The sequence below is a fragment of the Fukomys damarensis genome, unplaced genomic scaffold (genome assembly GCF_012274545.1).
Source record: "Fukomys damarensis isolate Sample0158 unplaced genomic scaffold, DMR_v1.0_HiC HiC_scaffold_32, whole genome shotgun sequence".
NCBI classification, from domain to species: Eukaryota; Metazoa; Chordata; class Mammalia; order Rodentia; family Bathyergidae; genus Fukomys; species Fukomys damarensis.
In genome coordinates, this window is record NW_022900944.1 from 35,883,165 (window position 1) to 35,910,670 (window position 27,506).

At 41.7% G+C, this 27,506-nt stretch overlaps 1 protein-coding gene across 12 annotated transcripts in view; it reads left to right on the forward strand.

Moving 5' to 3' along the window:
* The window catches only part of Pmfbp1 (polyamine modulated factor 1 binding protein 1), a 50,768-nt gene that overhangs the window by 20,124 nt on the left and 3,138 nt on the right, over positions 1-27,506 (forward strand). For 10 of the 12 annotated variants that reach the window (XM_010644495.3, XM_010644501.3, XM_010644503.3 and 7 more), the window contains 14 exons: positions 654-875; positions 7,446-7,616; positions 8,583-8,693; positions 11,358-11,481; positions 11,575-11,732; positions 13,448-13,688; positions 15,701-15,899; positions 16,061-16,214; positions 16,806-16,973; positions 21,789-21,953; positions 22,491-22,658; positions 22,948-23,115; positions 24,004-24,107; positions 24,630-24,716. In XM_010644495.3, coding sequence (XP_010642797.1) covers positions 654-875; positions 7,446-7,616; positions 8,583-8,693; positions 11,358-11,481; positions 11,575-11,732; positions 13,448-13,688; positions 15,701-15,899; positions 16,061-16,214; positions 16,806-16,973; positions 21,789-21,953; positions 22,491-22,658; positions 22,948-23,115; positions 24,004-24,107; positions 24,630-24,716 — 2,240 coding nt within the window. The remainder of the gene's footprint in view (positions 1-653; positions 876-7,445; positions 7,617-8,582; positions 8,694-11,357; positions 11,482-11,574; positions 11,733-13,447; positions 13,689-15,700; positions 15,900-16,060; positions 16,215-16,805; positions 16,974-21,788; positions 21,954-22,490; positions 22,659-22,947; positions 23,116-24,003; positions 24,108-24,629; positions 24,717-27,506) is intronic. The other 2 variants (XM_010644505.3, XM_010644499.3) reach the window with 2 other exon arrangements.

Genomic DNA, 27,506 nt, shown 5'->3' on the forward strand with positions numbered 1-27,506 from the left:
ATATATAGTTTGCTAATTTTAAATCTTGCGTCCTGAACATTTTAAGTTTTAAACTCTTTGAGAGATAATCTATATCTCATATGTATGGATTCCTCCTGCACTCAATACAGTGTTCATGAGCTTTCAATAAATATCTGTCAATTAGATTCCTGACTAGAGAGGAAAGAAACCCAAGTAAGGATTATGCAGATCTCACAGGAACTGTGGGTCATACGCCCAAATGTCTCTTGGGAACATTAGTAATGTGGACCTGTGTGTATGAAGGGCTCTACGTTTTCCAAATTAGATCTCTAAAGAGTGCTTAGGAAAGAAAAGATGCTAGCATTTCAAGCCTTAAAAATACGGAGCAGTATAAATCCATTCCTCTTAATAAGTATTTATTGAGTTCCTGTCACATTCTGGACAAAATGGGTTACAGACATGGTTGGTCCCTGCTTTTAAGAAGCTTACCTCCAAATAAGACAACCTTTAATTTCTAATCATTCACATCTTGATATTACGTACTAGAGCTTTTAGGTCTGTACTGCATCTATTCTGTCCATCTGGGTTTCTAGTTTCAATACAGGCTCGCTCTGTACAGGATCTTATAACCATACTCTTTCCTCACTAGATGTTTCCAAGGGTTCAGTGTGGTTTCATTCCTACACTAACAGGTGATTCTCTATGAAGAGGAAATGGGAAATCATAATGAGAACACAGGAGAGAAGCTCCATTTGGCACAAGAGCAGCTTGCCTTGGCTGGGGACAAGATTGTCTCCCTAGAAAGAAGCTTAAACCTCTACAGGGATAAATATCAGACTTCCCTGAGCAACATCAAGTTACTGGAGTGCCAAGTGAAGATGTTAGAGGGGGAGCTCAGCGGGCTCATCAGTCAGGTAGGCCTTAAACCAGACCTCACAGTCCCCGAGTTCCTGCAAGCTGACATGCCCCTAGGTGGCTTGCTTTTGTGGTCCCAGCCTCCTCCACCAGAAACTCAATTTTTACTAATCTTTTTTTTTTTTTTTCGGTTCTGGGGATCAAACTCAGGACCTGGCATTTGCAAGACAGACAGGCCACTGAGCTAAATCCCCGGCCCAGAAACTCAATATTCTGCCCTTGAATTTTGTAGGCATTAGCTCTTGAATTTCTAGCTTTTGCATCTCCTTTACAATTATTCCTTAGAAGTTTTGAAGCTCCTTAATGAGTACAAAGCTTTCCATTTCAAATAAGGCAGAAGAATTACCAAACGACCACCGCCCCCATCTTCCATGTTCTCACGGAGGTCAGGCAATGAGCTCTTCCAGGTCACAGGCTCATGCAGACCATGACTTCAGGATCAAGCTGGAGGAGAAAGTCACAAAACTTTTCCTTTCCATGGGGAAGAAGAGCCAAAAGACCAGGATTTTCTTCTCCTCTTTTAATTGCTTCTCAAGTTGCACAAATAATGCAATTATTTAGGCCCCCCCAGATAGAAGTATGGAGAATACACGTGAAAGTCTGACTTCAGCCTCTTCCCTCTCCTTTTCCTTAGATAATCACTTGAATAATGTGGTGGGAATCTTCCCAGGGCTTCTACACCGTCACGTGTATTCTTTTTACATAAGTGACATGATGTGGACGTTAGAAATAAAGTTTTATGATTTGCTTTTAAAGTGCATATCTTAATTTCTTTTTGTCACTACCTTGTTATATAGTATGGATATACCATCTGTAGACCTTTTATCCTCTGTTACAAACTGTAAGGGCCAGGGATTTAGCTCAGTGGTGCTGTGCCAACCTTGCAAGTGCAAGATACCGAGTTTGATTCTCAGTACCAGAAAAAAAAACTATCAAACAAACTGTAATAAGCATCCTTGTTTCTAGCGAATAATTCCAGAAGTGAGACTGCTAGATCAAAACATATGCTTATGTTTAATATTTAAAGTTACTTCTGGAGATCCTTATAAGATTACTGACATTGAGAAATGGGAAGAAAGGAGCTAAAGGTGTAGGGAAGATGGGACGGGTAGGGGAAGGGTAAAAAAGGAAAAGAAAAAAAATGTGAGATAATGAAAAGATGGAAATAAAGTGGTTGTAGATGGGGAGGGGGGTAGGGGGTGAAGGGAGGGCAGGGACAAGGGGAAAAAATGAGAACCAAGACTTGTCATGTAGAGGTACAACATCCCAACAATGAATGTAAATGTACTGTATCCCTAAAATGTACCAATAAACTCAATTAAAGCTGAAAAAATAAATAAATAAATAAAGTTACTTCTGGGCCGGGGATTTAGCTCAGCAGTTCAGTGGCCTGCCTTGGAATCTCAAGGACCCAAGTTCAATCCCCGGTACCAAAAAATAAATTAATTAATTAAATAAAATAAAGTTACTTCTAAATTGTATATCAAGAAGGTTCTACCAGTTTATACTTTTACTAGCACATGTAATGAAGAACTTTTTCTCCATACCGTATGTTTCATTCTTTTTAAGTTGTGCTAAATTGATGGGTATGAGGGGAAAGAATGCTTTCTCATTACAGCTGTCATTTTCTTAGGGCCGGGGATTTAGCTCAGTGGCACTGTGCCTGCCCTTACAAGCACAAGGTCCTGAGTTCGATCCCCTGTACCAAAAAAATGTGTGTGGAATATGCAGTTGTCATTTTCTTTGATTCTACTAGTTGCTGGTTGGGTTCCCCACGAAAAAGACTCCAACACAAGTTAGCATGCAGGACATTTTTAGGGAGGGCTCTTAGTATTTGCATCTTATAACAAAAGAGAAGGAAGTATGGCTAGGCTGTAAGAGAGAGAAGCTGAGCTATGATACAATCTCACAAAGGCCTCAGCCAACCCCATGGTGAGATGAGGGGCTGGAGGAACCCTCAGAGTTGTCCTGAGTTGAGGGCAATGAACCTGGCCTTTGTACCTCCCTGTTGATCAATTATCGGCTAGGGGCCACCCCTAGGGAGAGATGTGGTCTTGGGCAAAGCAATTTTCTTCAGCCCAGGCAAACCCTGATAAGGACCAATGGCTGGCAACTGTCCTGACAGTGGCTCAGCCAGTCAGTCTTTTATTGCCAGAGGGCATCTGGGGGAGCATCACAGCCTCTGTCACACAGAGGAGATGCTGAGCACCGTTCACATTGGTCATGTGGAGTTTTACTTTACAAATTACTTGTTTTAATTCTAACCCATTTTTAACTGGGCTAATATTTTCTGTATTGATTTATAGAACTTTCTTATTATATTACAGGTAATCTACCTTCATTATATATGCTGCAAATATTTCTCCCAGTGTGTAACTTTTCATTTTACTTTATTAATGTTATTTTTTGCCACACAGAATTTTTTAATTTTTATGTAATTGAATCTATCAGTTCTTCTTTATAGTTCTAGGCTTTATGTCTTGCTTAGGAAGACCTTCTCCATTCCCAAGATTATAAAAGTTTATCTCATATTTTCTTTTAGCACTTCATAATTTTGCGGTTTTGTGTTTTTATCTTTAATCAATCCAGAATATATTTTAATATACTTTTAATATTTATATAATGAGATAAGGCTCTAATTTTATGTTTATCTAAATGGATCTCCAGTGGTTCCCAGACCATTAATTGAACATTCCAGCTTTTCCCCACTCAAGTACCAACTCATAATACTGATTCCTCTATACATATAGTTCTTTCCAAACTATATTTTGATCTGCCTTCCAATTCTGTCACCAATGTCAGAGTTTCCCTGACTTTATAGCTGATAACTGTTTTGTAACTGTTTTATAGCTCCACTATTCTATATTTCAAATTTTTCCTTGCCCTTTCTGTACATCTCTTCTTGATGAAATTTAGATTTATGTTGACTGACTTTTTCACTATATATTAACTTGGGGGAAATTAGCATACATGGCATACTTGTACTTTTATTCAAATTTTCATATGTGCCCTTCAGGAAGACTGTATGCTTTTTTTTTATTGAGTTTATTGATACAATCTAGGTATACAATACAGTTATATTCATCATTGGGATTTTGTACCTTTACATAATAGGGCTTGATTCTCATTTTTTCCCCTTGTCCCTGCCCTCCCTTCACTCCCTCCTCCCCTCCCCATTTACAAACACTTTATTTCCATTTTTTCAGTTTCTCATATTTTTTTCCTCTCCCTTATTTCCCCCACCCTTCCCACTTTCCCTACACCTTTAGCCCTTTACTTCCTATTTCACATTATTAATTATCTCATTAGGATCCTGTGTACTATTATAGTTTTTCACACCAAAGAAACTATTCGGTATTTCAGTTAAAGAAATCTCTGTATGAACATTAAAAATAGGGAATCCTGAAATAAAACTAAAAAGGAAAGTAAAAGAGAAGAGACAATGATGTTACATTAAAATAATCCTTAATTCTGGAGATGAAAATGGTCCCTGAACATATTTAAATTGCTTCTTGCTCTTATAGTCTTATCTTATTCTTTTTTTGATTATTTAGAGAATACTTTATTAGTTTCTGTAATCAAACCCATGTAGATATCACCTTACATATTTAGTAAAATGTGTTACCCCTGTGTACATAGGAAAAAAATAAAAAATAAAAAATTAACATTTCTAGGCCAATATGGCTGTCCATTTCTGTACAATGCCAACTCAACACTGTAAATTGGGATGACTTTTTCCAAAATTGGCAGCACCGTTAAAGTTTCCCAAAATTCAATTTATATATATATATATATGTATATATTTATATTGATATAAAAGGACTAATAATAGCATTATGTTATGCATCAATAGCAGCAACAGCTTTTCCAGGTTCTGCAGTCATCTGAACAAAATTACAGATATTCAGCACATTCCATTAAAAACAAAACAAAACAAAAAGAAACAAAGAAAAGAATAATATCCAGAAAACAGCAAAGTTCTGTTGCTGTTGTAGTACCTGGCACCATATTTTTTTTTTAAGCTGTATGCTTTTTTTTTATAAAGCTTCCGGCTTTTATTACTTCCGGATAAGTTTATGTCTAGATATATTACAGTTGTGTTTTTATGAATAGAAACTTTCATATACTTAATCTTAAGAATTATTATTGATGTATAGGAAAACATCTCTTACTCTGCCACCTTACTAACTCTTTCAATGGATTTTCAGTTAAAAATCTCAGATTTTTCTAAATTGATTTCACTTTCAAATTTTATACAAGAATTTATTTTCCAACTTATTGTACTACCTAGAACCTCCAGAACAACATAGAAACATAGTATCATTGCCTTGCTCTTCACTCTAGAGGAAATGTTCTCAGGATCTTGCCACTAAGTGTAATGCCTGTTCTTGGCTTCTTGTTAATACCTTTTTTCAAGTTTAAGGCCTTACTGTATCTAGTTTGTCAAGAATTTTATATCAAAAATGAGCACTGAATTTTATCAAATGTTTTATTAGCATCTATTCCTTAATGAGGTAGATTATATTTGATCATGAAATATTACTTTAATAAGCTTATTTTTATTAAATTTATAAATTTTTTATTTTTTTGAGTCTATTCTCAGAAATTAGATTAATTTTATGCTTTTCACTTTGTGTTCTCCTCTCATAGTGATGTATGAATTATGCCATCCTATTATGAGTTGGATAGCTTTTCACCTTTTTTTAAATCTCTGAAACTATACATATAACATAAAAAATGTCTATTCCTTTAGTACTGCAAATAAATCCAACTATAACTTACTACTTCTGCATTCCTGAACTTCTCTTTCTGCTGTAATAATTTCTTCTTAATTCTTTCCAAAATAATTGTGGGTGGCCAAATATCTCAATATCTCTATATCTGAACAAAGTTTCTTTTGATATCATTCTTGAATGCTAGTTTGGCTGAATACAAAAACTTTCCAAAGTATCTTCCCTGATGTCTTTATTGCTGTATAGTCTTATACTACCCGGTACTAAAGATCAGTTGTTGAACATCAACCTGTTTCTCATTTTCTATAGGTCCTCTGTTTTATCTCTTTGAACACTGGAATAAGTTTTCAGGCTAAAAATATTTTTAGTTTAATTTTCATCAAGCCTCTCAACACTTAACTGAATTTTAATCTGAATATCTGCATTTTTCTTCTATTCAGGGAATTTTTCTTCTATTACTTTTAAATCAATTTCCTTTCTCATCCCTTAGTATTAAGGACATATTAGAATACACAGATATATTCTTCCTCTTTCTTAACTTTTCTATTATATTTTCATTTCCTTTGCCCTCTTACACACTAAATTATTTACATAAACGTCATCTGTAGTCAAGTTTAGATTTCTGACTGACCTTTCTGCAGCTTGCTCATAGGCAAGTTTCGTGCTCAGTGAACATGAACTATTTCTAACTTGGCCTGAAAAAGCCCAGTTAAGAAAACAAGTTTGATGGGGGTGGGCACTATCATCCAAACTAGAATATTTGGCTCTTTTTATACTCTGTGCATCAGTTTACCCTACATTAGAACAGACTAAAAGGGGGTAGTAACCTTCATACATGATTTCAGCTGATCTAAGAAAAGATATTTTTTGAACAAAAATAAATCACTCATACTCAGATTAATAAAAGTATCAAGTGTTAAAATTTCTTTGAAGGAAAATTATACAATATCTATCAAGTTTTAAATATAAATTTCTATTCCTACTTTGTGAATTTAATCTACACATTTACCAAAGTAGGTACTCAACAATTTGTGTGCAACTTGTATTTGTTTCAGCTTCATTTTAGGGGAAAAAACTAAAAGCAATCTATGTTCTATCATTAAAAAGTACTTTAAAAGTACAGTATAGAAGTACATGTACTAATATGGATAAATCTCTAAAATAGCTTAATCCATTTTTATGTTTTAAAAATCCAACATAATCCATATTTCATAGATTCATCTATATTATGTGAATAGATAATTCTAGAAGGATATGTACAACTTGACATCTCTGAAAAATGGAAGGGGCAGGGGATTAGAGGTAGTGGTCAAGGAGAAAGTTAGACTTGCCTGTAATGTTACGTGTTTTAGAACAATAATGTAGACATTATTACTCATGTAACTTGGACTTAATTTTAAGAGTAAAGTAGATTCACAAGTAACAATGTGAAGAATATCCTAAGTAAATTGTCACATGAAAACACAATGTTTCGAATAGTATGTAGAAGGTTCTCATCTATGTAAAGAAACAACAGGGGTTATATAAACATACATATATGCATATACAAATATGCATAGAATATCCCTGGAAAGATTCACAAAGAACTGGTAATACAGACTGTCATGAGGAAAAGACTTGAGTCTTTTAGGTTGATATATTCTCCTGTGACTCATTTGGACATTTTATTCTGTATCTGCAGTAGTTAATTTTTTTTTTCTTTTAAGGAAACCATATGTCCCATATATCAACATATATTTTTAGAACATTAGTGTAGAGATTTTTCTATGCATATGGAATTCTGATATCACCTCACAAATTGCAAATGAAATCAATCCCTTATTTTTAAATATCCAGGAACCAGAGAACAAGGGTGATCACCCAAAGGTGCCTATATACACTTCTTCCTGCATGATTCAAGAGCATCAGGAGACCCTGAAACGACTGTCCAAAGTCTGGCAAAAGGTCTCTGAACAGGATGATCTAATCCAGGAGCTTCGAAATAAGCTAGCCTGCAGTAATGCTTTGGTAAGTGCCTCATTCCTGAGAGGCCTACAATAAAGCCATGAGGAAAGAAAGGTAGGAAAGAGTCACTGTAAATTAATCTCTTTTGCCAAGACTGCCCAATGTCGTGTAGACTTGCCCTTGCCTGTTGTTCTTATTCTCTATGGCATGCTTCCCTCCTACTCATTATTAGGTTTGAGATTCTAAAAATACTTATAATCTCTCACACAACAACCTAGGTGCTCATCAGTAGATAAATAGCTTAAGAAATTAAGAGATATGCTTAAAGACATATGTGTATTGTGGAATAATATGCAGACAGTAAAAAATGAAACATTTGTAAGAATTGCAGGGAAGGATCTTTGGAATTTAGTGTTGAAAATAAGTGGATAGAATCTTGTGTTTCTTTAAAATCTCTGATCATAATATAGAAAAATATATGGCAAATTTTCAGTTGTGTCTTCCCTCCCTTAGTGGAGGTGAGAGAGGGCAGCAGTGAAGAAGTTTTTACTTCTTTTCAATGCTTGAGTTTTGTCTGAATTATTTTCTACAAAGTCAGAAAACCATGAAATTGAAACAAAACTTTCATGTTTTTTAATTTTGAAAAAGAAGTACATACACTCCCTATAAGAGACTTCTTAATTTTCAAACTCTGAATCTGAACCTTGTCCTCTGGTAGATTAAGTTCATGTCTATCATAGCCTCTAGAGAACCGTCTTCTGATTCATACCGTAGACCACCACCAAAGTTCAGGAGAGTCCAAAATGTGGCCATTGATAGACTTAAGATAAATCACCCTCTATGCCCTAGGCAACCTTGATAGAAGATTGAGATCATAATTCCTTCTCCCTACCAATCCCACAGTAAGTGCACAATGAGCTACATAGTGATACAACAAACTTATATTGCGGAAAGGAACACCCTACAAAAACAGTAATAAGACTGTGTGATGTTGATCACTCACCCTAAGCAACTTATGCTTGTTTGCAGGTTCTGGAGCGTGAAGAGGCTTTGATAAAATTACAGGCAGATTTTGCTTCTTATACAGCCACTCACAGACATCCTCGTAGCTCCTCAGAAGACTGTGAAGACGTAAAAACGGTGGGAGCTCTTTTGCTTATTTGTGTCTGGTAGGATCAGGCTGAGCTGGATTTGTTTATGAGTTTTCCTGATTTTTTTTTCTTGGCATTGGAAATTGAACCCAAGACCTTTGCACTGAGCTATAGTCCCTGTCCTTTTAATTTTTTCTTTTGAAACAATCTTGCTAAGTCACTAACTTGCCCACACTGGGTGTGAACTTTCTATCTTCCTGCAGCAGCCTCCTGGAATGTTAGGAATACAGCACCACCACACACAGCTTTGCAGATTATTTTTTGTTTTTACATTATACTTTATATTTGTATGACTTTAGTTGGCCCTGCCACAAGGGTACTCTGTATAATACATGGCAAGTCCCAAAGACTGTGACAGCATTCAATTTTGGAATCTTAACCTGCTTCTAACCATACACATAAACAAGACAGTATTCCTGTTGGTTTGGTTGATCCAGCCTTCTAGTGTCTGGTTGGAGCTGAAAAGTTACAAATTTATGAGAGATTATTAATGTAGGCTCATTACCTTCTTTAGCAAACTCTGTAAAATTCAAAGCAGGATCAAAGATTGACTCTAAACTGGATGCAATGAGGGCACACTTGTAATCCCAGCACTTTGGATCAATGCAGGAGGATTGCAAGTTTGAGTCTAGTGAGGGCAACTTAGTAAAATCCTGTCTCAAAATAAAAGTACAAATTTAAAAAGGAGTAGGGATGTAGTTCAGTGTGAAGCCCTTGGATTCAAGCCCCAGTAGCCCCCTAAAAAATAATTCTAATAATTAATTAGCAGTTAACCCATGTAGACAAATAGTAAAATTGGATAAACCAATCACCAAAACTTACTCAGGTCACCTAAATAAAGCTCTGTCTTTAGCCAGTCAGTCAGTCATGCCTAAACTTAAGGTGCATGGCAAAGCCAGCCACTGGAGACCATCAGAACAGGACAGGTGATGGCATTCTTGCATGGGCCAAGACAGGAAACTACAACAGGGACAAGTAAAGACAGTCACAACACATATAAGCTCTCCCAAGGGTCCTCCAGTTGGGAGACAGAGACTGCTCATTTCAGGACTTCCAATCCCAGAACGCTGGATGAATGGGGAATCAATATTAAACTGTGTACTTCTTCCTCCTTGGAACTACAAATATCTGTATTTATTTTAAATTCCATTTTATTCACATCCCGACCCACAGCAAGGTCTCATAACACTTTTTTTTAAATGACGCTGACTTCTCCATGAAATAGAATATACCTTCCTCCATGGTTTTGTTTTCTATCCAAAGTCTTCATGCTCCCTGGATTTTCTGTTAGGAAGGAGGGATCCTTGTCAGCATTTCTCCCAGCAGTCCTCTCTTCCCCTCAGTTGGCACAGCCACTGCTAGGCCCGTATTGGGTCACGTGGTGATTGTCCTATACTTCAGCTTTCACCTGCTGGCTTCGTGCTGCAGCTCTCCTTCCTGCCAACTTAGGTCACATCCACAACTCTCCCAGCACTCTCTGAGGCCCAGGCAATTAATTGCTCCTCCTCAGCCACTAGGCCCTGTCTTCTCTGAGTGAGGAATGCATTCCCTTGTCAAAGTTCTTGCAGAGGGACTACCAGCCCTGTACTATGGGGTCACCCAGAGCCCTGTCACCTCATCTCTTCCTACTGCCCCATCCCTAGTCCCATTCTATCCCCACTGGTCTCCTTTGTATCTTCTCTCCAAGACCTTACCAGTGGTTGATCTGTCTTACAAAGCTCTCCCCTCAGTACCTACAGTACTGCTCACTCTTAATCATCTAGAAAGTCCCTGTTCAGAAGTCCCCTTTTCTTTTTTTTTCTGTTTTGTTTCGTTTTGTTTTGTTTTGTTTGAGACAGGGTCTCACTATGTAGTTGAGACTAACCTGGAACTCACTATGTAGCCCAGGTTGGTCTTGAACTCACAGCAGTCCTCCTGCCTCAGCCTCCCAAGTGCTAGGATTACAGGTGTGCACCACCACGCCCGGCCAGAAGTCCCCTTTTCAGTGAGACCAACCCACACTTCTATTTAAAATTGTGACATAGTGGCTAGGGATTTAGCTCAGTGGTTCCAGCACCTGCCTCACAAGCACAAGGTCTAAGTTAAATCCTCGGTACCAAAAAAACAAATAAATAAAATAAAATTGTGATTTATATCCCCCACCCTTGCCCCAACTTCCATGCCCCCTTTGCTCTTTTATTTCTCCCACAGTACTTGTCAGTGTTTAACGTTTTCTAGAAGTCTTTGCCAGATCCGTGCAGTCAAGGATGTGTGTCTCGGCATTTTGCCCTCTGGTCCTCAGCTCCTAATATAGTGTCCGGTATACAATACGCGCTCCGTAAATGACTGTTACAGAGAGGAAAGGGTGGTGCACACTTTGTATGAGAAGTCCGCTGGGTCCATTTTGAAATATTTTTAAATTGATATGTAATTGACAAACCATTGCTTTTCGGTATATTCACAAGGTTGAGCAAGCATAACCACTATCTAGTTCCAGAAAATTTCTGTCACCCCAAAGGACATCCCACGCCATTTGTGGTCACTCCTCCTCTCCCCAGCCTTTGGCAACCACTGTTCTGCTTTCTGTCTCTCGGGGTCGTTCTGTTCTGGATACCTGGCCTTTGAGGACTCATTCTTCCCTGAGTCCTGACCCTGCCCTTCTTCCAACTGCCAGATCCTGAAGCACGTGCAGGAGCAGGACAGCCAGTGCCTGCACGTGGAGGAGTACCAGAGCCTCGTGAAGGACCTGCGCGTGGAACTGGAAGCTGTGTCGGAGCAGAAGAAAAACATCATGAAGGGTAAACAGGGTAGGGGAGTCCTGCAGCCAGGGAGGCTGAAGGAAGCAGAAGCCTCCTGACAGAGCAGGGCCCTGTCTTGCCCTTCTGCCGCAGACATGATGAAGCTGGAGCTGGAACTACATGGGCTGCAGGAGGAGACGTCTGCCCACATTGAGAGGAAAGATAAGGAAGCCACCATCCTGCAGCACCGGCTGCAGGAGCTGCAGCTGCAGTTCGCAGAGATCCAGAAGCTCGCTTTGAAGAAAGACAAGGTGAGACAACATTAAGGCAGGTGCGAGGCCAGGCCAGGTTCTGCCCTCTCCACCTTCTGTGATTGCCTGGGCAGTCTCCTCACATGCACAGCAGGACTGAGTGTCCCCAGGCCCAGACACATCTCTAAGACCTCTTCAGACAAATGGGCATGGTCATGGCCAGACCACATTAGAGGCACTGACCCTTTAGAGGGCCAATATGAAAGAGGTTCTTCCCCAGCCCTGCAGTGTCTCAAGAGAGTCTGGGACATGCTTACTTGTATTGTCCCCTTGTACATTTTTATGCTTGAGAGTGGGAGGAAATTCTATGAAATAATATACAATTTATTAAAAACTACACCTTTTAAAATTAGAAATACCAAGGCTAGAGGTATAGCCCAGTAGTACAGCACTTCCCTAGCATGTGTGAGGTCCTGAGTGTAGTCTGCAGCACCAAAAAAATTACAAATGTCTTAGGAATACACAAATCAGGACCGGGGATTTGGCGCAGTGGTTCCACCACCTGCCTTGCAAGCACAAAGTCCTGAGTTTGATCCCCAGTACCAAAAAAAAAAGAAAACCACAAATCAGGCAGCTTGAAAGTGTTAATGGCAAATGTCCCGGAGACCTGTAGTTGCTAACATAAATCAGTTCCTGAAAAAGCTTAGAAATGGAACCAAGAACAAAAAGCTTGCACGAAGTTTTGGGCACCAAGGATCGAACTTGGGACCTTGTGCTTACGAGGCAGGTGCTGGCACCACTGAGCTAAATCGCTGGCCCCAGGGCAAGTTTTTATAGTTAGTACTATTCCAACTTTGAACTTTCATCAGTGATATTAAAAATAATCCAGTCCATTGACTAGCTGGTCACTAAGACCTCCTGTTTCAAAGGAGTCAAAATGGAGGCATTTGGAGAGATGGCAAATTGAAGCAAGGAGTCTGATAAACACCTTTAAGTCATGCATATATTCAGTCAAAAAATATTCTTGAGCTAGGTTCCACTGCCTGCCTCACAAGCACAAGGTTCTGAGTTCCATCTCTGGTACAAAAAAAATATATTCTGAGCACTTTAAATATGCCAAGCTCTGTTCTAAGCACTAAGAACATCCCTGCTCTCATGGAAAGATAATCAACAAATAACAAAATTAATATGTAATACATACATATTGATGCCAGGAACCCATAAATTTGTGATGGTTATTTTACACATGGTGTAGTAGTAATAGAAGGCTTTTCTGGTAAGATGACACCAAGTGAGGCATCTGAATTGAGTAAGAGACGCCCTCTAGCAATGTCTTGAGAAAGAACATTTCAGGCAGAGGGCCTGGCAAGCACAAAGGCCCTGGGGTAGAGTCTGCTTGAGCTGCACCAGGAGCCCAGCTGAGGCCAAGAGAGGTGGGGGTGGCTGATAGTCAGGCATCCTAGGTGGGACCAGAGCATGAGCATCTCAGAAGGTCATTTTAAGGATCTGGGCCTTTTCAAAGTGAGATGGAAGCCAGCAAGGGTTTTGAGCTGAGGCAGAAGATCAGACTGGCACTCTTAGAGGCCCCCTCTGGTGATCTCCTTGAGAACAGCCTGAGGAACCAGTGGGAGTAGTGGAGAGCACAGGTAGGAGGAGGCTCTTGCAGTATGCAGGGAAGAGATGACAGCAGCTTGGACAAGGGCTGGAAAATAATCCCTAACAGACTTCACCTGCCGCTCAGGCCTTTCTCAGCATCCCCACTTTGATCTCCTCAGTTGCTCCAAGAGAAGAATGAAATGCTGCATGAGCTAGAGAAGAAGCTGAGCCAGGCTCAGAACTATCTCAGGAAGAAGCAGATGGAGCTGGAGAACCAGCAGTGTATGATGAAGGAACTCGAAATGACCGTGAAGGAGGCAAAGCAGGACGAGAACAAAGTGGAGTGTGAGGCCCTGAAGGCTGAGCTCCAGAAGCTGGCAGACTGTCTGGAAGAGGCCAAGCAGCAGCAGAGGCTGGCGGGTGAGGCCCCGCAGACACCGCCTGCCGCCCTTCCGACCCGGGAGGCTCGAGCAGCCCCCTCCTCCACGCGGACCCCACGTCTCACCCCAGCCTTTGTCATCTTGCATCTCAGAGCCGTCTCCACGGCCGTCCCGAGGCCTTTCCCTCACTCCTTAGCTCACTTCCTCTCTGACTTGGCTGCAGCTTGGGAAAGCAGCTGCTGAAGTCACACAAGTGCTATTTTCTCAGCCATCTCAGTTGAAGATCCCATCCCTTCCTAGCCACAGGGAGGCCAGGGCTCTGCATTTGCTCCTTTGCAACATGCTCCATCTTCCCCAGGCCCTTCAGCACAGCTCACCTCTCCCCTGCTGGGTTTTTAATTCTGTCCTCCAAATGCATTCTCTTCTGCATAGCTTTCAGTGGGGATCCTGTCCTTGCCCCTCGGTGGAGACTGCTTTCTTAGGTCGTGTTGCCTTGGGTACAGGATTTCTTTGGGAATGATAAAAATGTTCCTGAGTTAGATATCGGTAATGGTTGCCCAACTTTGTGAATGTACTAAAAACTGAATTGTCTATTTTAAAGCTATTAGGTGATTAATTATTAGTTTAGGAAGGTCCAGAAAAAAAAAAAAGGCCCAAAGTTTTGCTTCCTCCCTCCTACTCCTTTAACTCTGTCTCCTGACACTGTTAGACACAACATTCGAATCTCATTTCTCAGCTTTTCCTCTCATTCTTCTGCCAACCTTATCGCTGTTTTCTCTTTCTCCCTCCTGCCCTGGTTATAGTCATCGACCCCTTTCTCTCCCTCCATACCCATTCTTTGGGGAGCTCCCCTCTTCCTCACAGCTATATTTCTCTGCTGACGACTCCAAAACTTGGCGCTCCAGCACTGACGTCGCAGCTGTGGCCAGTCTTGTCTTTAGAGAGGAACTTCCCCTGGGCAGCCCACCCACACCCCTCACTCAACAGTTCCGAAACTCTCTACTACTCAGTAGAGTCATCCTCCCCACCTCGTCCAAGGTATGTCCCTGTTTCAGTCAGTGATCCCATCCTTTTCCCTATGCTGAGAAACCTCCAGGAAGCAATGAGAGAAGAGTGACATTGACAGTAGAAACTACAGGGTAAGGGAACACGTTGGGCATAAAAGAACCCCTCACCGAGATGCTTTTCCCCTCAGGGGAGGCAGTGACATGGGATGAACGGGTGTTGCTGAGACTCTTTCTCAGATGCATCCCAATTTTCCTAAGGCGTTCTTTCCCTCATATCAGGTATCTGTTCACTAAATCAAATCTAAACATTTCTCTTAGGCTTTTAAAGTCCTTGAAGCCTTCTCTAATCCGCCCAGTTCCCGACTCTTTAGCCCAGCATCTCTCTCATTTTCCTTTCCAAATTTGTCTCTCTCTGTCCTCCACATGCCTTCTCCATTCCCTTCCTCAAGCATCTGGTCTAACGATTGCCCACCTGAAACTCTCTCCTGCTCCTTCCTCTAAGGCTCAATGTCTATCCCTCCACAAGTCCACCTCCAGCTGTCCCAATCCCTTGGATCTCTCTTCCTGAGTTCAGTACTCCTGGGTTCTCAGGCTAGGGGCGTAGCTCAGTGGTGGAACAGGTACTCAGCATGTGCAAGGCTCTGGGTTCAGGCCTCAGCACTGAAAATAAATGTATAAATACCATTCCATCTTGCCCATGAGAGGGGGACAATGATCGTTCCCTCACCAGACTCTAAATTTTGTGAGGGTCAGGATTTGTCCCTAATGATAAATCACACAGGAGATACTGAGCAATTTCTATTAGTCTGCTTACTTTTAGTCAAGATAAAATCCATGGCTAGGAAGTAGTTGAAATCAGATCATTAACAGAGCTCCTTTGGACTAAAATGCAATGAAGTGAAGGCAGATTGGAAATTGAAGTAGCTCACACAATGAAACGACAGACTCTTTAGACAGTTTTGTTTTGTTTGAGAGCCCAGTCTTCACACATGCTCCTTCGCACGTGTCTTCAGTCGTGTCCCTGCTTGTCTCTTGGCTTCTGCAGCTCAACAAGCAGCACAATATAAGGAAAAGGCCAGGCTGGCAGAGCAGAACCTGGAGGATGCTGAGAAGAAACTTCAGAGCTGCATTTACCAGGACAAGCAGAAGGCAAACACCATCCAAGAGCAGCAAAGAGAGCTGCAGAAGCTGCAGAAGCTGCAAAAGGAGGCCTTGCTGGCTGAAGAGGAGCTGTCACAGAGCAGGTACCTCTGGCTCACCGCCAGAGAAAGGCTCTGTCCAACAGCCAGCCAGGACCATTGTAGGCAGCTGCCAGGGGTGCAAAAGCAGGGAGTCCCCAAGTGGCCAGCTCCACTTGGCCAATATGGGCACTGAAGCCCATCTTCCTGTTGCCACTTTGCTTTAGGAAACGGGTAGAAGAGCTAACCTCAGAAGTTGCCGAGACCCTAAAGAAGCTTGAAAATGCAGACAAGGAAAGGAGGAAGCTTCAGAAAACAGTAGCTGAGAATGAAGTAAAAGTAAATGAATTGCAAGATCAGACCAGACACTTTCAGCACCAGGTATGAAGGGCAAGTGGGCAGCCAAGTGTGGTGGCATCTGTCCCACCTAAATCAAATGTGTCAGTATTGACTTGGGAAGATGTCACTACCCAGTCCATGCAAACTGCTGGTCCAGGGTTTGTGTTAGAATGCTACATCAGCCACTCTGTAACAGCTCCCAGGACCAGTAATAAGCATTTTCAAGGATTAAACACAAAAATAATCAAAGGATGCATTGCTCTTTCTAGGATTCAAAAGCTATCCTTGTCAGTCAATTTAAAGTCTTTGATCTCTGAAATATTCTTTTTGTGCTTTCCTAAGATTGCCTAAAACTTTATTCAAAGAGGTTTTGTGTCAAAAGATTTGGTAAGTAAGTGGGAGAGAAGGATTATTCTGTGAGACTTGGATCTATAAATAAAATAAATTTGTCTAATGAAACAAAGAAAAAATGTTGCAGAACATCAAAGCAAACTCTTTATTACACATACCATAGAACTAAGAAATTATCTTCATACTTATTTCAGCCTTTCCCTGGGTACAACTGTCCGGATTTCTTTTCCAAAACATAATATAGTATAAGGCTGTCTACCAGCCTGGTCTTTATTTTTGCAGCACAGAGACCTATTATCTGCCAAAAACAAGCTAGAAGATGACCTTCAGGAAGTAAGGAAGTTACTGGAGGAGAAAAAAGAGCAGTTGAAAAAGAGCAAAGAACAAGAGAAGTTGCTGGAGGAAGAACTTGAGGTTGTTCGACAGGAAGAAAAAAAGAAGGACAAGACGGTGAGAGGAATCTTGAAAGAGATAGATGTGTCCAAAGCCAGACATGGACCTAGCTGGGCCAGGCGCAGTGCAGAGGCCGAGGGTGCTCAGAGCTCAGGAGGGAAAGGAGGGAAGCAAAAGTTCAGGGAGTAAGAGAACAAGGAGGCCAGGACACCTCAGTGCAGTGAGGCTCAGTGGGGAGAAAGGTAGAGAAAGGAAGAGGGAGTGTTCATAGAACTCTGAGGCTAACAGCTCTTTTCCGGGCTTTACACTTTAATGCGGAGAGCAGTTAAAAGAGAATCTGAGAAAGCTAAAAGAGGAAAATGAGAATCTCCGAGAAGAGCTGGCACATTATTTTACACAACCGGAACCCTCTATCAGCAAATACAATGCCACCCAGCAAGTCATTCAAGAACTAAACATACAGATGAGTAGATAGGAATCCCCAAGGGGGTGAGGAACTTGAATTCTGTGACGATTGGCTTGAAATCTGTTACCTATGTCTCCTCCACTGCAGCTAAGTGGCTCAGCCACTTGCATCTGACGGCACCTGCAGCTCTACCCCTCTCCTTGAGGGAGGAGGGGTGGCCTTCAGGACCTGGCTTCTAAGCCAAAGAAATGTTTCTTCCCTATGTGGAAAGTTTTATTTCATACCTGGTGTTCCATAAGTTTCCAGGACAGATGTAAAAGAAGCATCTGCCTCTGAATCGACAGGGCACAATTGGCCAAAGAATGACTGGGGCAAGCCTAGCTTGGCGGGTAAATTAGTTTATTAGGAGTTATTTACAGAGCAGTTGATGACTTACATGAAGCAGCACTACCAAAGTCACCAATCTCCCTTTGCTAAGCTACTGGTTTTAAAGGGCTCTATGGTGAAGAGAAAGAAGCAAAAGACTAGAGCCCTTGCGGAAAGTTATGTATGTTCCGTTCCCATGCCACCCTTATCAAGAACTCTGCGGGTCTGAGCAAGCACTGTTCTTCCTCAGTAGTAGAGAACCTTGTACTGCATCAGGCACACAGACTCAACACTTGCGAGGGCCCACTGGACAGCTAAACTAGAAAGTTGTTTTTTTGTTTTTGTTTTGTTTTGTTTTGTTTTTTAAATGTGTAAGTATATTCAACCTTTTTAAAAGTACACCCCAGCTGAGTGTGGTGGTGCATGCCTGTAATCCCAGCACTCAGGAGGCTGAGGCAGGCGGATCGCTTTGAGTTTGAGACCAGCCCGGGCTACATACTGACTTCCAGATCAGTCATGACTACACAGTGAAACCCTGTCTCAAAAAACCAAAACAAAGAAAAAAAAGTATACCCTACCTTTTTAAAAGCATACCCCACACATAATAAACATATTACATCAATCGAAATAGCCACTAAAAATAGGCTTAGTTCCACCCCACGTATGGTGGTTCACAACTATAGTCCCAGTGCTCTGAAAGGCTGAAGCAGGAGGATCAAAAGTCCAAGCCCAGAATGGGTAACTAAGCAATTTAGTGAGAGCCTATCTCAAAAAAGCAGGGATAAAGAAGGAGAAGATGTAGCTCAATGGGAAGGCCATATGTTCAATCCCCAGTAGCACAAAAGAAAAAGAAAAAGAAATGAACTTAGTTTTACTTTCTAAAATGCACTTCCTTCAGTCAATTTTGCATACTTTGATTTTAAAATTTCCCGTCCAAAATAAGGCAGTGTATCTTGAGACTCTCCATTTATTTTATTTTAGTATATTTTTCTACTGTATTTTATACTTTATTATAGTTAATAGTAGAAAATCTCATTCATTTCTATATCCTATATTTTGGATATCTTATTTTTCTTCTTTTTTTTTCTTCATGAGAGTTTGTTGGTACATTTTAGGTATACGGTACAGTTACATTCCTCATTGGGACCTTGTACCTTTACATGACAGGTCTTGGTTCTCATTTTTCCCCTTACCCTTATCCTCCCTTCACCCCCTCCTCCCTTCTCTATTTACAAATACTTTATTTCTATATTTTCATTTTCTCATTTTTTTTCTTTTCCCTATTACCTTTCCCCTACCCTTCCCCACACCTTTAGTCCCTTTCTTCCTATTTCACATTGTCAATTATATCATTAGGATCTTATGTACTATTATAGTTTCTTCACACCGGAGAAGCTTCGGTATTTACGCATGTGTGGCTTATTTATTTCACTTAGGATTATATCCTCAATATGTATCCATTTTCCTATGAATGAATCTAATTAAACTCACTTACAAGTTATAATAAATTTTCAATTGATTCTCACAGATTTTAAATAGATATCATTTTCAAGCAACAAAACTTTTCTAGCTATTTCTTTGCACTATTTATATATATTTTATTTTTCTTGTCTTGCAGCATTGGACTGTACCTTTAGTATGATGTGCAATGCCAGGAGTGTTAGCAAGCATCTTTTCTTACTCTTAGTAGAATGCATCTGTTCAGTATGATATTCCTTGAAAGCTTCTTTTTGCTCTCCTTTATCAAATTTCTTCCATTCTTCAGTAACTAAGGATTTTCTCAGTGTGAATGTTGGATGTTTCTCAGTGTGGATGTTGAATTTTATCAAACGCTTTTTTAAAAGCATCAAGATGATTATATCATCTTTCTCCTTAAAGCAGTGATGTAATGAATAAAATTAATTGATCCTTATTTTGACTTATCCCTACATTTCAAGGATGAGTCCTGACTGTGTATCATGTATCTATCTGTGTGTGTACACGTGTGTGTGTTTGTATGCATGTGTGTGTGTTTTACTGGAGTTGTCTTGTGTCAATCTTTTAATGCATACTTGGCACACACTAGGAAGTAAAATAAGGCTGGTATGACTGGAGTGTACTCATCAAAGGAGTCATTGGTATAGGATAAGATTATGAAGATAGGCAGAGGCAGACATTATGGCCTCTTTTAAGAAATTTGGGGTAAGAGAAATGGAAAGCTGTTGATAGGACTTCCTCAAAGGGACAAGAGAGGTTATTTGATCTTGTTTAAATTTTCAAATATAACTCTGACTAATGTGTGGAAATGTATTAGGGGAGGAGTAGGAGACTAGTTAGGAGGCTACTGCTATTCTGGCTAGAATGACATCACGGAAAATGTCATGGCATAATTGATCAAACTAACTGATGGAATCCCTGAAAATGAGGATTCCAGAATGACTTAGTGGAATTCACTTATAAAACCATCCCAACCTAATACTTTATGTTGCTTGTTGTTTGCTTTTTGAGACAGATGTCACTATGGAGCCCAGGCTGGCTTGAACTAGTGATCCTGTTCCTTCAGCTTCCCAAATGCTGGGATTACAGGCGTGCACCACCACACCTGGCTGAGTGGATGTTTATGAGAACTTTCATTTGAACTCCTTGACTATGTAATCTCCATCTATGTAGATTTTTCATTGTGTTTTTCTAAGCAAAATCAATTATGTTAGCAAAATTTAAAATAAAGTTTCCATTTTAGCTTTTTTCCTTTTCATAAACTACCCTCCATGGTGACATTTTTCACTTTAGTCACCATTTATCAACACCTCACAGTGACTGTAGTTTCTCCAGTGACTCCCCCGGGTTACTGGGCAGACCCAGCTGATTCCATGGTTTGGTTTGGTTTCGTTTCATTTTGTTTCACTTCATTTTGTTTTGTTTCAGAAATCCCTAGGGAAAAAAATGTTATTTTCAGAAGAACAAATTATTTCATTTCTAGGAATCACTTCACCACTTGAGCATGTAAAATAAAGAGTTAAAAACCCAATCCAACACTTCTCACCTCACTAATTCCTAGAGTTTAAGATATTCAACATTCGTCTGAAAAAGTATGCTTGTTCAGCACTAAGCAGTTCCTGAATATAAAGTCAGAAAACTCAAAAGAATATGTTACTGTGTGCATGGCCACAGTAGGATGCAGGTGTACTGGAATACCAAAGAACAGAAATCAGACATATGACTTTTTAAGATTTCCCTACTACTTCCAGACTTAGAAACAAATCCCTGTCCTGGACTTAAAGTATATAAGATGGGTCCCCCATGTTTATGATAATAATTCCCAGTCATATAGAAACTGACACCTCACAAAGCCCTATTCATCTCATTTGGTCATCACAAAAACTGTATGAAACACTTGGAATGACTGTATCCCAATTTGTGGAAATAGAAACTGAAGCCAAAGAAATAAGTAAATGATAGAATCTGGACCTCAGCCCAGATCCTTTGACCCCAGGCTCAACTCATCTAAATTTAAAACATAGAGTTGCTTTTAACCAAACGTCTACTAGAACTGTATGTTCAACTGATCTCTAACTTCAAACAATATTTGGATCGTTAACTCCAAATAATGCAATATTTCATTCCAGCAATTTTTTAAAAATTGATTTCGTATTTATCACAAATTTATTATGTGCCATGCTCTGAGCTATAGCAATAGGGGAACAGCAGTGAAACACACACCTACTCCCACTTCCATGGAGCATCCAGTCCAGTGAATTATGTCACAAACTAAGAAAAGGATAAAACACAAATGAAATGCTATGTCTAGTGACCTAGAGTTAGATTCCAAATCTGAATCAAGGCCACAGTCTACAAAAAGGACTTGCCCTAGTACTTCCAATATTTCCTGTATCTGGAGGTGTGCTGACTAAAACAGGAAGGTAGGTGGAGGGATGCAAAAGAGCCTACAAAGACAGCTCTACATTTATAGTAGTGATTTAAGGACTTGCGCATTAATATAAACTGCTCTGAAGGTTCTTGTGGAGAGCAGAGAGTCCAGCTCTTGTCCACTTCCTATAGTCACAGAGTGTTTCTGTGGCCAGAAGCTGGGATCCTGACAGTGATATTCTTGCTCCCTGAAGATAACCCACCAGAAGGAGTCCATAATGAGTCTGCAGACCCAGCTAGTACAGGCCGTGCAAAAAGAGAAGTGTTATCTCCAGACCATGGTCACTAAAGAAGTCTATGAAGACTTAGCCCGGAAGTCAGCTGCTTGCCAAGATAAACTGACACAAGCCCTGGAGAAGGTGAGGCCACACTTTCCCAATTCCCAGTTAGCTTTCAGACAAAAACCGGGTGATGTGAGAGCTGCAAGAGCCAGTTTCCTGCGTGACTCTCTCCAAGGCGTCTCAAACCCTTACCTGGGGTATCCGTCCACAGAAGGCCTGCTTCTTCTGAATGAGGCTTTTTCAGGACAGGGGTGGGGGAAGTGGGCAAAGATAGAGGCCGTATCTAACAAATCTTTCTGTACATGAGTGACTTGGGGCAAGGCTTTATCAAAGCCTGGATTGTCAGGGACATGCATGCCCCATCGATGCTTGGGCTGATCGTGCCTGTAGATCAATTTATCACATTGGAAAATAAGAAATGGGACAGAGAATGGAAAGCTGCAGAAAACCAAAAACTATCACTTCCTACCCATCTCTGGAACCCTAGGCAAGGTGACCATCTGCACGCCTGGGGGAGAGACCGGGGAGGGACGGAGCCCTTCTCTATTCCTGACCACACAGAAAGGGCTAAAGGGCTGTGGTGATCACTCTCATTCCCATTGTTTTTACTGGAAGCTCAATCATGCAACCTCAGAGACAAAGAGCCTGCAGCGAAACTTGTTACAGACCCAAGAGAGGAAAACTCAGCTGGAAGATGAAATTCTTGCTTATGAGGAGAGAATGAGAAAGGTCAATGTGGAATTAAAAAAACTGCAAGACTTCCACCGGGAGAGTGAGATAGAGGTGAGGAGAAGCAAGGGGCGTGAGCTGCTTTCCTGTTGGGGGTTGTTCTCGAGGTCACCTTTTGTATCCAGAATTATTTAGCACTAAACCATACCCTTTGGCTAATGGGTTCCCTTCACTTTCTTGGCCGCACAAACTTCAGACGGAAGCAGCAAAGATCAGAGCAGGGGCGCCCTCTGCTGGCCATTAGGAATAAAATACCCCAACAAGTCCCAGGTTGAGAAAGCACCCTTTGTCCTTGTCATTGTTTCCTCTGGGCTCCCTCTCCTCACTTTGTGCTCCTGGGCAGGTGCACGCGTTTGACAAGAAGCTAGAGGAGATGAGCAACCAGGTGATGCAGTGGCAGAAGCAGCACCAGAATAACCTCAAGATGCTGGCAGCGAAAGAGACTCAGCTCAGGGAGCTCCAGGAGGAAATGGCCACCCTGAAAGAGAACCTCCTTGCAGATGAAAAGGAGGTGGGCACTCCTGTTGCTTCCTCTTGATCCCCCCTGGCATGGCCCATGACCACCCGGGTGTCCTTTGTAGAGTCCAGGTACTGCGAGCAAGGAAAGGACACCCTACCCCTCCACCAGAAGGCATGGGTGGGTGCTCCAGGGCCGCAGCAGCTGTTTCAACCCAACTCTTTCTGGTGGCTTTGTTGATAGAAAGTACTGATCCAAACAAAGGCCCTATTGCAGAGAAGAGACTGCAGGGCACACCAGCTACCCGTGACTCAGACTACCCACTGGGCAGTACCTCCAGTCCATCCTGACATGTTCAGTAGCAACCGCAGACCCTGCAGTAGAATTGGCTAAGTGATCTTCTCCACAGGTCGCACATACAGCTCCCTGAGCAGTGAGTTTACAGCAGGACATCTGAGTGGCCCTGGGGCCTTTGTTCAAATTAGAAAGAAACCATCTCTTCCTCTGGATATTTTTTTCTTCCATCTATCAAAAAAATAGCTTAGCATAGTTTTTATTTATTTATTGGGGGAGTACAGGGAATCAAACTCCGGTCCTTGCACTTGAAAGGCAAGCAGTGGAACCATTGAGCTAAATCCCCAGCCCTAGCATACTTTTTTAGAATAAGTCATTCAGTGCCTTTGGCCTGAAAATCACTATTTTAAGTGTATAAATCTGCTGTTTCTGCCATAAATGGTGCCTCCTCAGAGACAGCACCTCTGTGTGCGTGCAATCTGCACAGCAGAGGTAGAGGTGCTGGTGTGGCCGCTCTGGCTGGGGATTAAACAGCAGTGTAGATTTTCCTTCTCCTATGAAGACAGGAAAGGTCTAATTCAGGAGGAGAGAGGTGATGGGTCTGTGCTCCCATGTCCTGAACTGTCTCAATTTCTTCTTGTACAAAAGCCTTGCTGCCTGCCCCCACGATCTGTGCCCAAAGAACCCTGTAGGCTCCACCGAGACAGCGATCAGATTATGTCCAACATGGAACAGTGGGCAAAAGAACAAAAGTAAGTAAGAGGGAAGCTTCCAGGCTCAGGTGAGGAAATACATGTGCCAGTGATTCATCTCTCTCTCTCTCTCTCTCTCTCTCTCTCACACACACACACACACACACACACACACACACACACACGCATGCATGCACACACCCTGCTATCCTAGAGTTGAGAATAAGATGAAGGGGTCCAACTCTTATGGGAGGTTTGGAAAGTCCTGAGACTTGGGATAGCGCAGCACCAAGATGGAAGGAGTGCTTCTGTGGGGTCAAATTTCCTCTTCCCAACCTGGGATTAGTTTCACCTGGATCTTTCCCTGAAGTCATCCCTGAACTCACAGTGATTTTACACAGCAGTTGAATACAGAGAGTCCAGGGGCTAGGAAGGCTCTACCTCTGGGACAGGATGGTTGAAGTGTGTGAATCGAGGATCCAGCAGAAACCCTGCTTAAGAACATCCAGTGTCCCATCCAGCCAGTGCATGCCCTCCTGGCTCACAGGAGTCTATAGAGCCACTCACTCTTCTCTTCTGCAGATTCTATTACAGGGTTGCCAATGAGAAACTAGGAAACAAGCTGCGTGAACAGGTCAAATACATTGCTAAGCTGACTGGTGAAAAGGAGTAAGTTATCCCACCCTATCCCGGCTGCCTCTTGGGACCTAATGAGCCAGGGCTGGCTTTGTCATTCAATATGTGGTCAGATCCCAGCAGGGGGAAAGGCCTAGTACTTTGGATGGATGCTTGAGTCCTGAATCCACATCTACACAGTCTGCACATCACTTGTGCTTACAGGGCCCAAATTCCTTTCCCAGAACAGTTATAGCAATCTCTATGCTCCTTCTTCCTCCCACCTGTGATTTCCAGGGGGGAATGCTGAGAGGGGAACAAGCACTGTGAGGCGGATAGGACCAGTCAGGGTAGGGCAGAGATCCTCAGATGAAGGCACACAGAAAGAACATCTTTTCATGGAGGAGTCTGAAGTGAGCAGTCCAGGATGAGGATTCCTCTGACCCCCTGGGGACCTATGTGCTTTGTACCTGTGGCTGCAGCCTTCTCTAAATCTTGCCTCACTTGCATGGGCAAATCTGGGTCCATGGACAGTGGGTTGTGGGAAGAGTATGGAAAGCTGGAGAATAGAAGTGAAGGAATTATCTTTGTTACTTTTTCCCACTGCTAAGACAAAATACTTGACACCCAATATTAAAAAAGGAAAGGTTTATTTTGGCTCACAGTCTGTAGAGGTTTCAGTCCATAACTGGCTGGCTCCACAGCAGGGTGGCATGGCAGAGGGGCATCACAGAAGAAAAACAGTTCATGGCAGGCAGAAGACAGCAAAAGCAGTAGCCAGCAAGTGACAAGCAACCAGAGACCCTCTTTGTGTCCCTTATACTTACCCAGGCTACTCATCCTTAGAGTGACAGCACTCATACCTAGGATGGGGCACCCTTAATCATACCCGAAACTATGTCAGACCAATCAGTGAACTAATTTAGTGATCACACACCCTTGATCCCAGCATCACACACTCCAGATCCAGCCACCTCTGAAAAGCCCCACCTATGACAACATGAGGCTATGGGGGGACATCTAGACACAAACCATAACAGGTTAAATACCCAAAACAGAGATTTGGGGTGTGTAAAGGAACCAATGATGACAAGCCCTAGCACAGTGCTCCCAAGCTTTTGTTGGGGAACACTTAGAAAATGACCACATGTGTTTGGCACACAAGGATAGTGTGGGATGGGCTTGCTTGGGACAAAGTGGACCAAGGAACAGCTGCCCCCAAACCCTGCTCCATGGGCTGAAGGCATTGGTGCCTTGGCATAACTGGAACCCATTTGTGGCTCCCAGCTGGGAAGCTCTCCCCGCAGCTTTGACCTTAGGCAAGGTAAATGGAAGGGGAGGCTAATACCATTGCAACAAGTAGGCCAAGGACCCAGAGGCCAGGATGTGGGTGGGCAGAATGGGATACGCGAGGCATCAGAAATGCTGGCACAAGAGCAGAGAGAGTGACAGAGAGCCGGGGACTGAGGGCAGTCCCAGCGCTCCATCTCCTGCCCACTGGCACATGGAGCAAGGCACCACAGGGCAAGAGGTATGTGCAGAGTTGGCCAGGTTTGAGAGAGCAAGAGAGTAACACAAACACCCAGAGAATAGGTTGAGGATTCATTTCTTTGATTTCCTCCTTAAAGGAATGTGACATTTCCCACTGGACATAAGAACATTTTCCAAGGAGATTAACTAAAAGTTGGCAGAATCTGAGAAGTACCAGATAATTTCAGGCTTTTTCTTTTAGTATGCCAAGTTCCAGGAAGTTCTGTTTCACAAAGAACTCATTTTTGAGTTTTGCTTGATCCTAATTGAAGGAAATTTTTTTTTTAATTTCTTATGTTTTTACTGTTTTAGGTAGGAGGGATTAAACCCAGGTCGTTTACACTAAGCTACATCCCCAACTCTTTTTTTTTTTTAATCTTATAATTAAGTCACTAAGTCACTTTTTATATTAATTACATATACTAATTCACTAAGTTGTTTAGGCTGGTCTCAAATTTGAAGTCTTCCTCCCTAATCCTCCCAAAGTGTGGGGACTATAGGTATAGGCCCACCACACAGCCACCATTATCTTTTTTTTTTTTTTTTTGGTACCGGAGATCAAACTCAGGTCCTTGTACTTGGGAGGAAGGCGGCAGAAACGCTGAGCTAAATCCCTGGCCCCAGCCACCATTATCTTTTAATGATAATAGTAATGCTCAACTCGTATTTAGTGTTTAGTATACATTCTAAGTGCTTTACCTGCATGAATATTTAGTCTCCCTAAGACCTCAACATACAGACACTCCCTGACTTAAGATGGAGTACTTACTCTAGGATAAACCCATCATAAGTTGAAAATGTATTCGTACTCGTCACCTACATATTACACCTTAGCAACACAGTGTCCTGTTTCCCCTCATGGTCCTGTGGCTGTTTGGGAGCTGCAGCTCGCTGCTCCAGCCCTACACCTCTAAAGAGGATCCTACTGCGTATCACTAGTCAGGGGAAAACTCCAAAGCACTGTTTCTACTCAATGTATATCATTTTCCCACCACTGTGAAGTTGAACCATGGTAAGTTAGGAACTGCCTGCAGGTATAGACACCATTTATAGATGAAGAACTGGGAGGCTAAGGAACTTGCCCCTGGTCTCACATCTAGTAAGTGGCAGAACCAGAATTCCAGTTCCAGAAGTCCTGTTTCAGAGCCCACAATCGCCCACTGCTGTCAACATTAATTAAGAGGAAAATGACCACTAATAATAGCTGCCATTGATTGAAATGGTTATGGAAAATGGGCTTAGTTACCTTTCCCTTCACCTACATTACAGCCTCTATTGCCTCATTTTTTTTTTTTTTTTTTTTTTTTTTTTTTT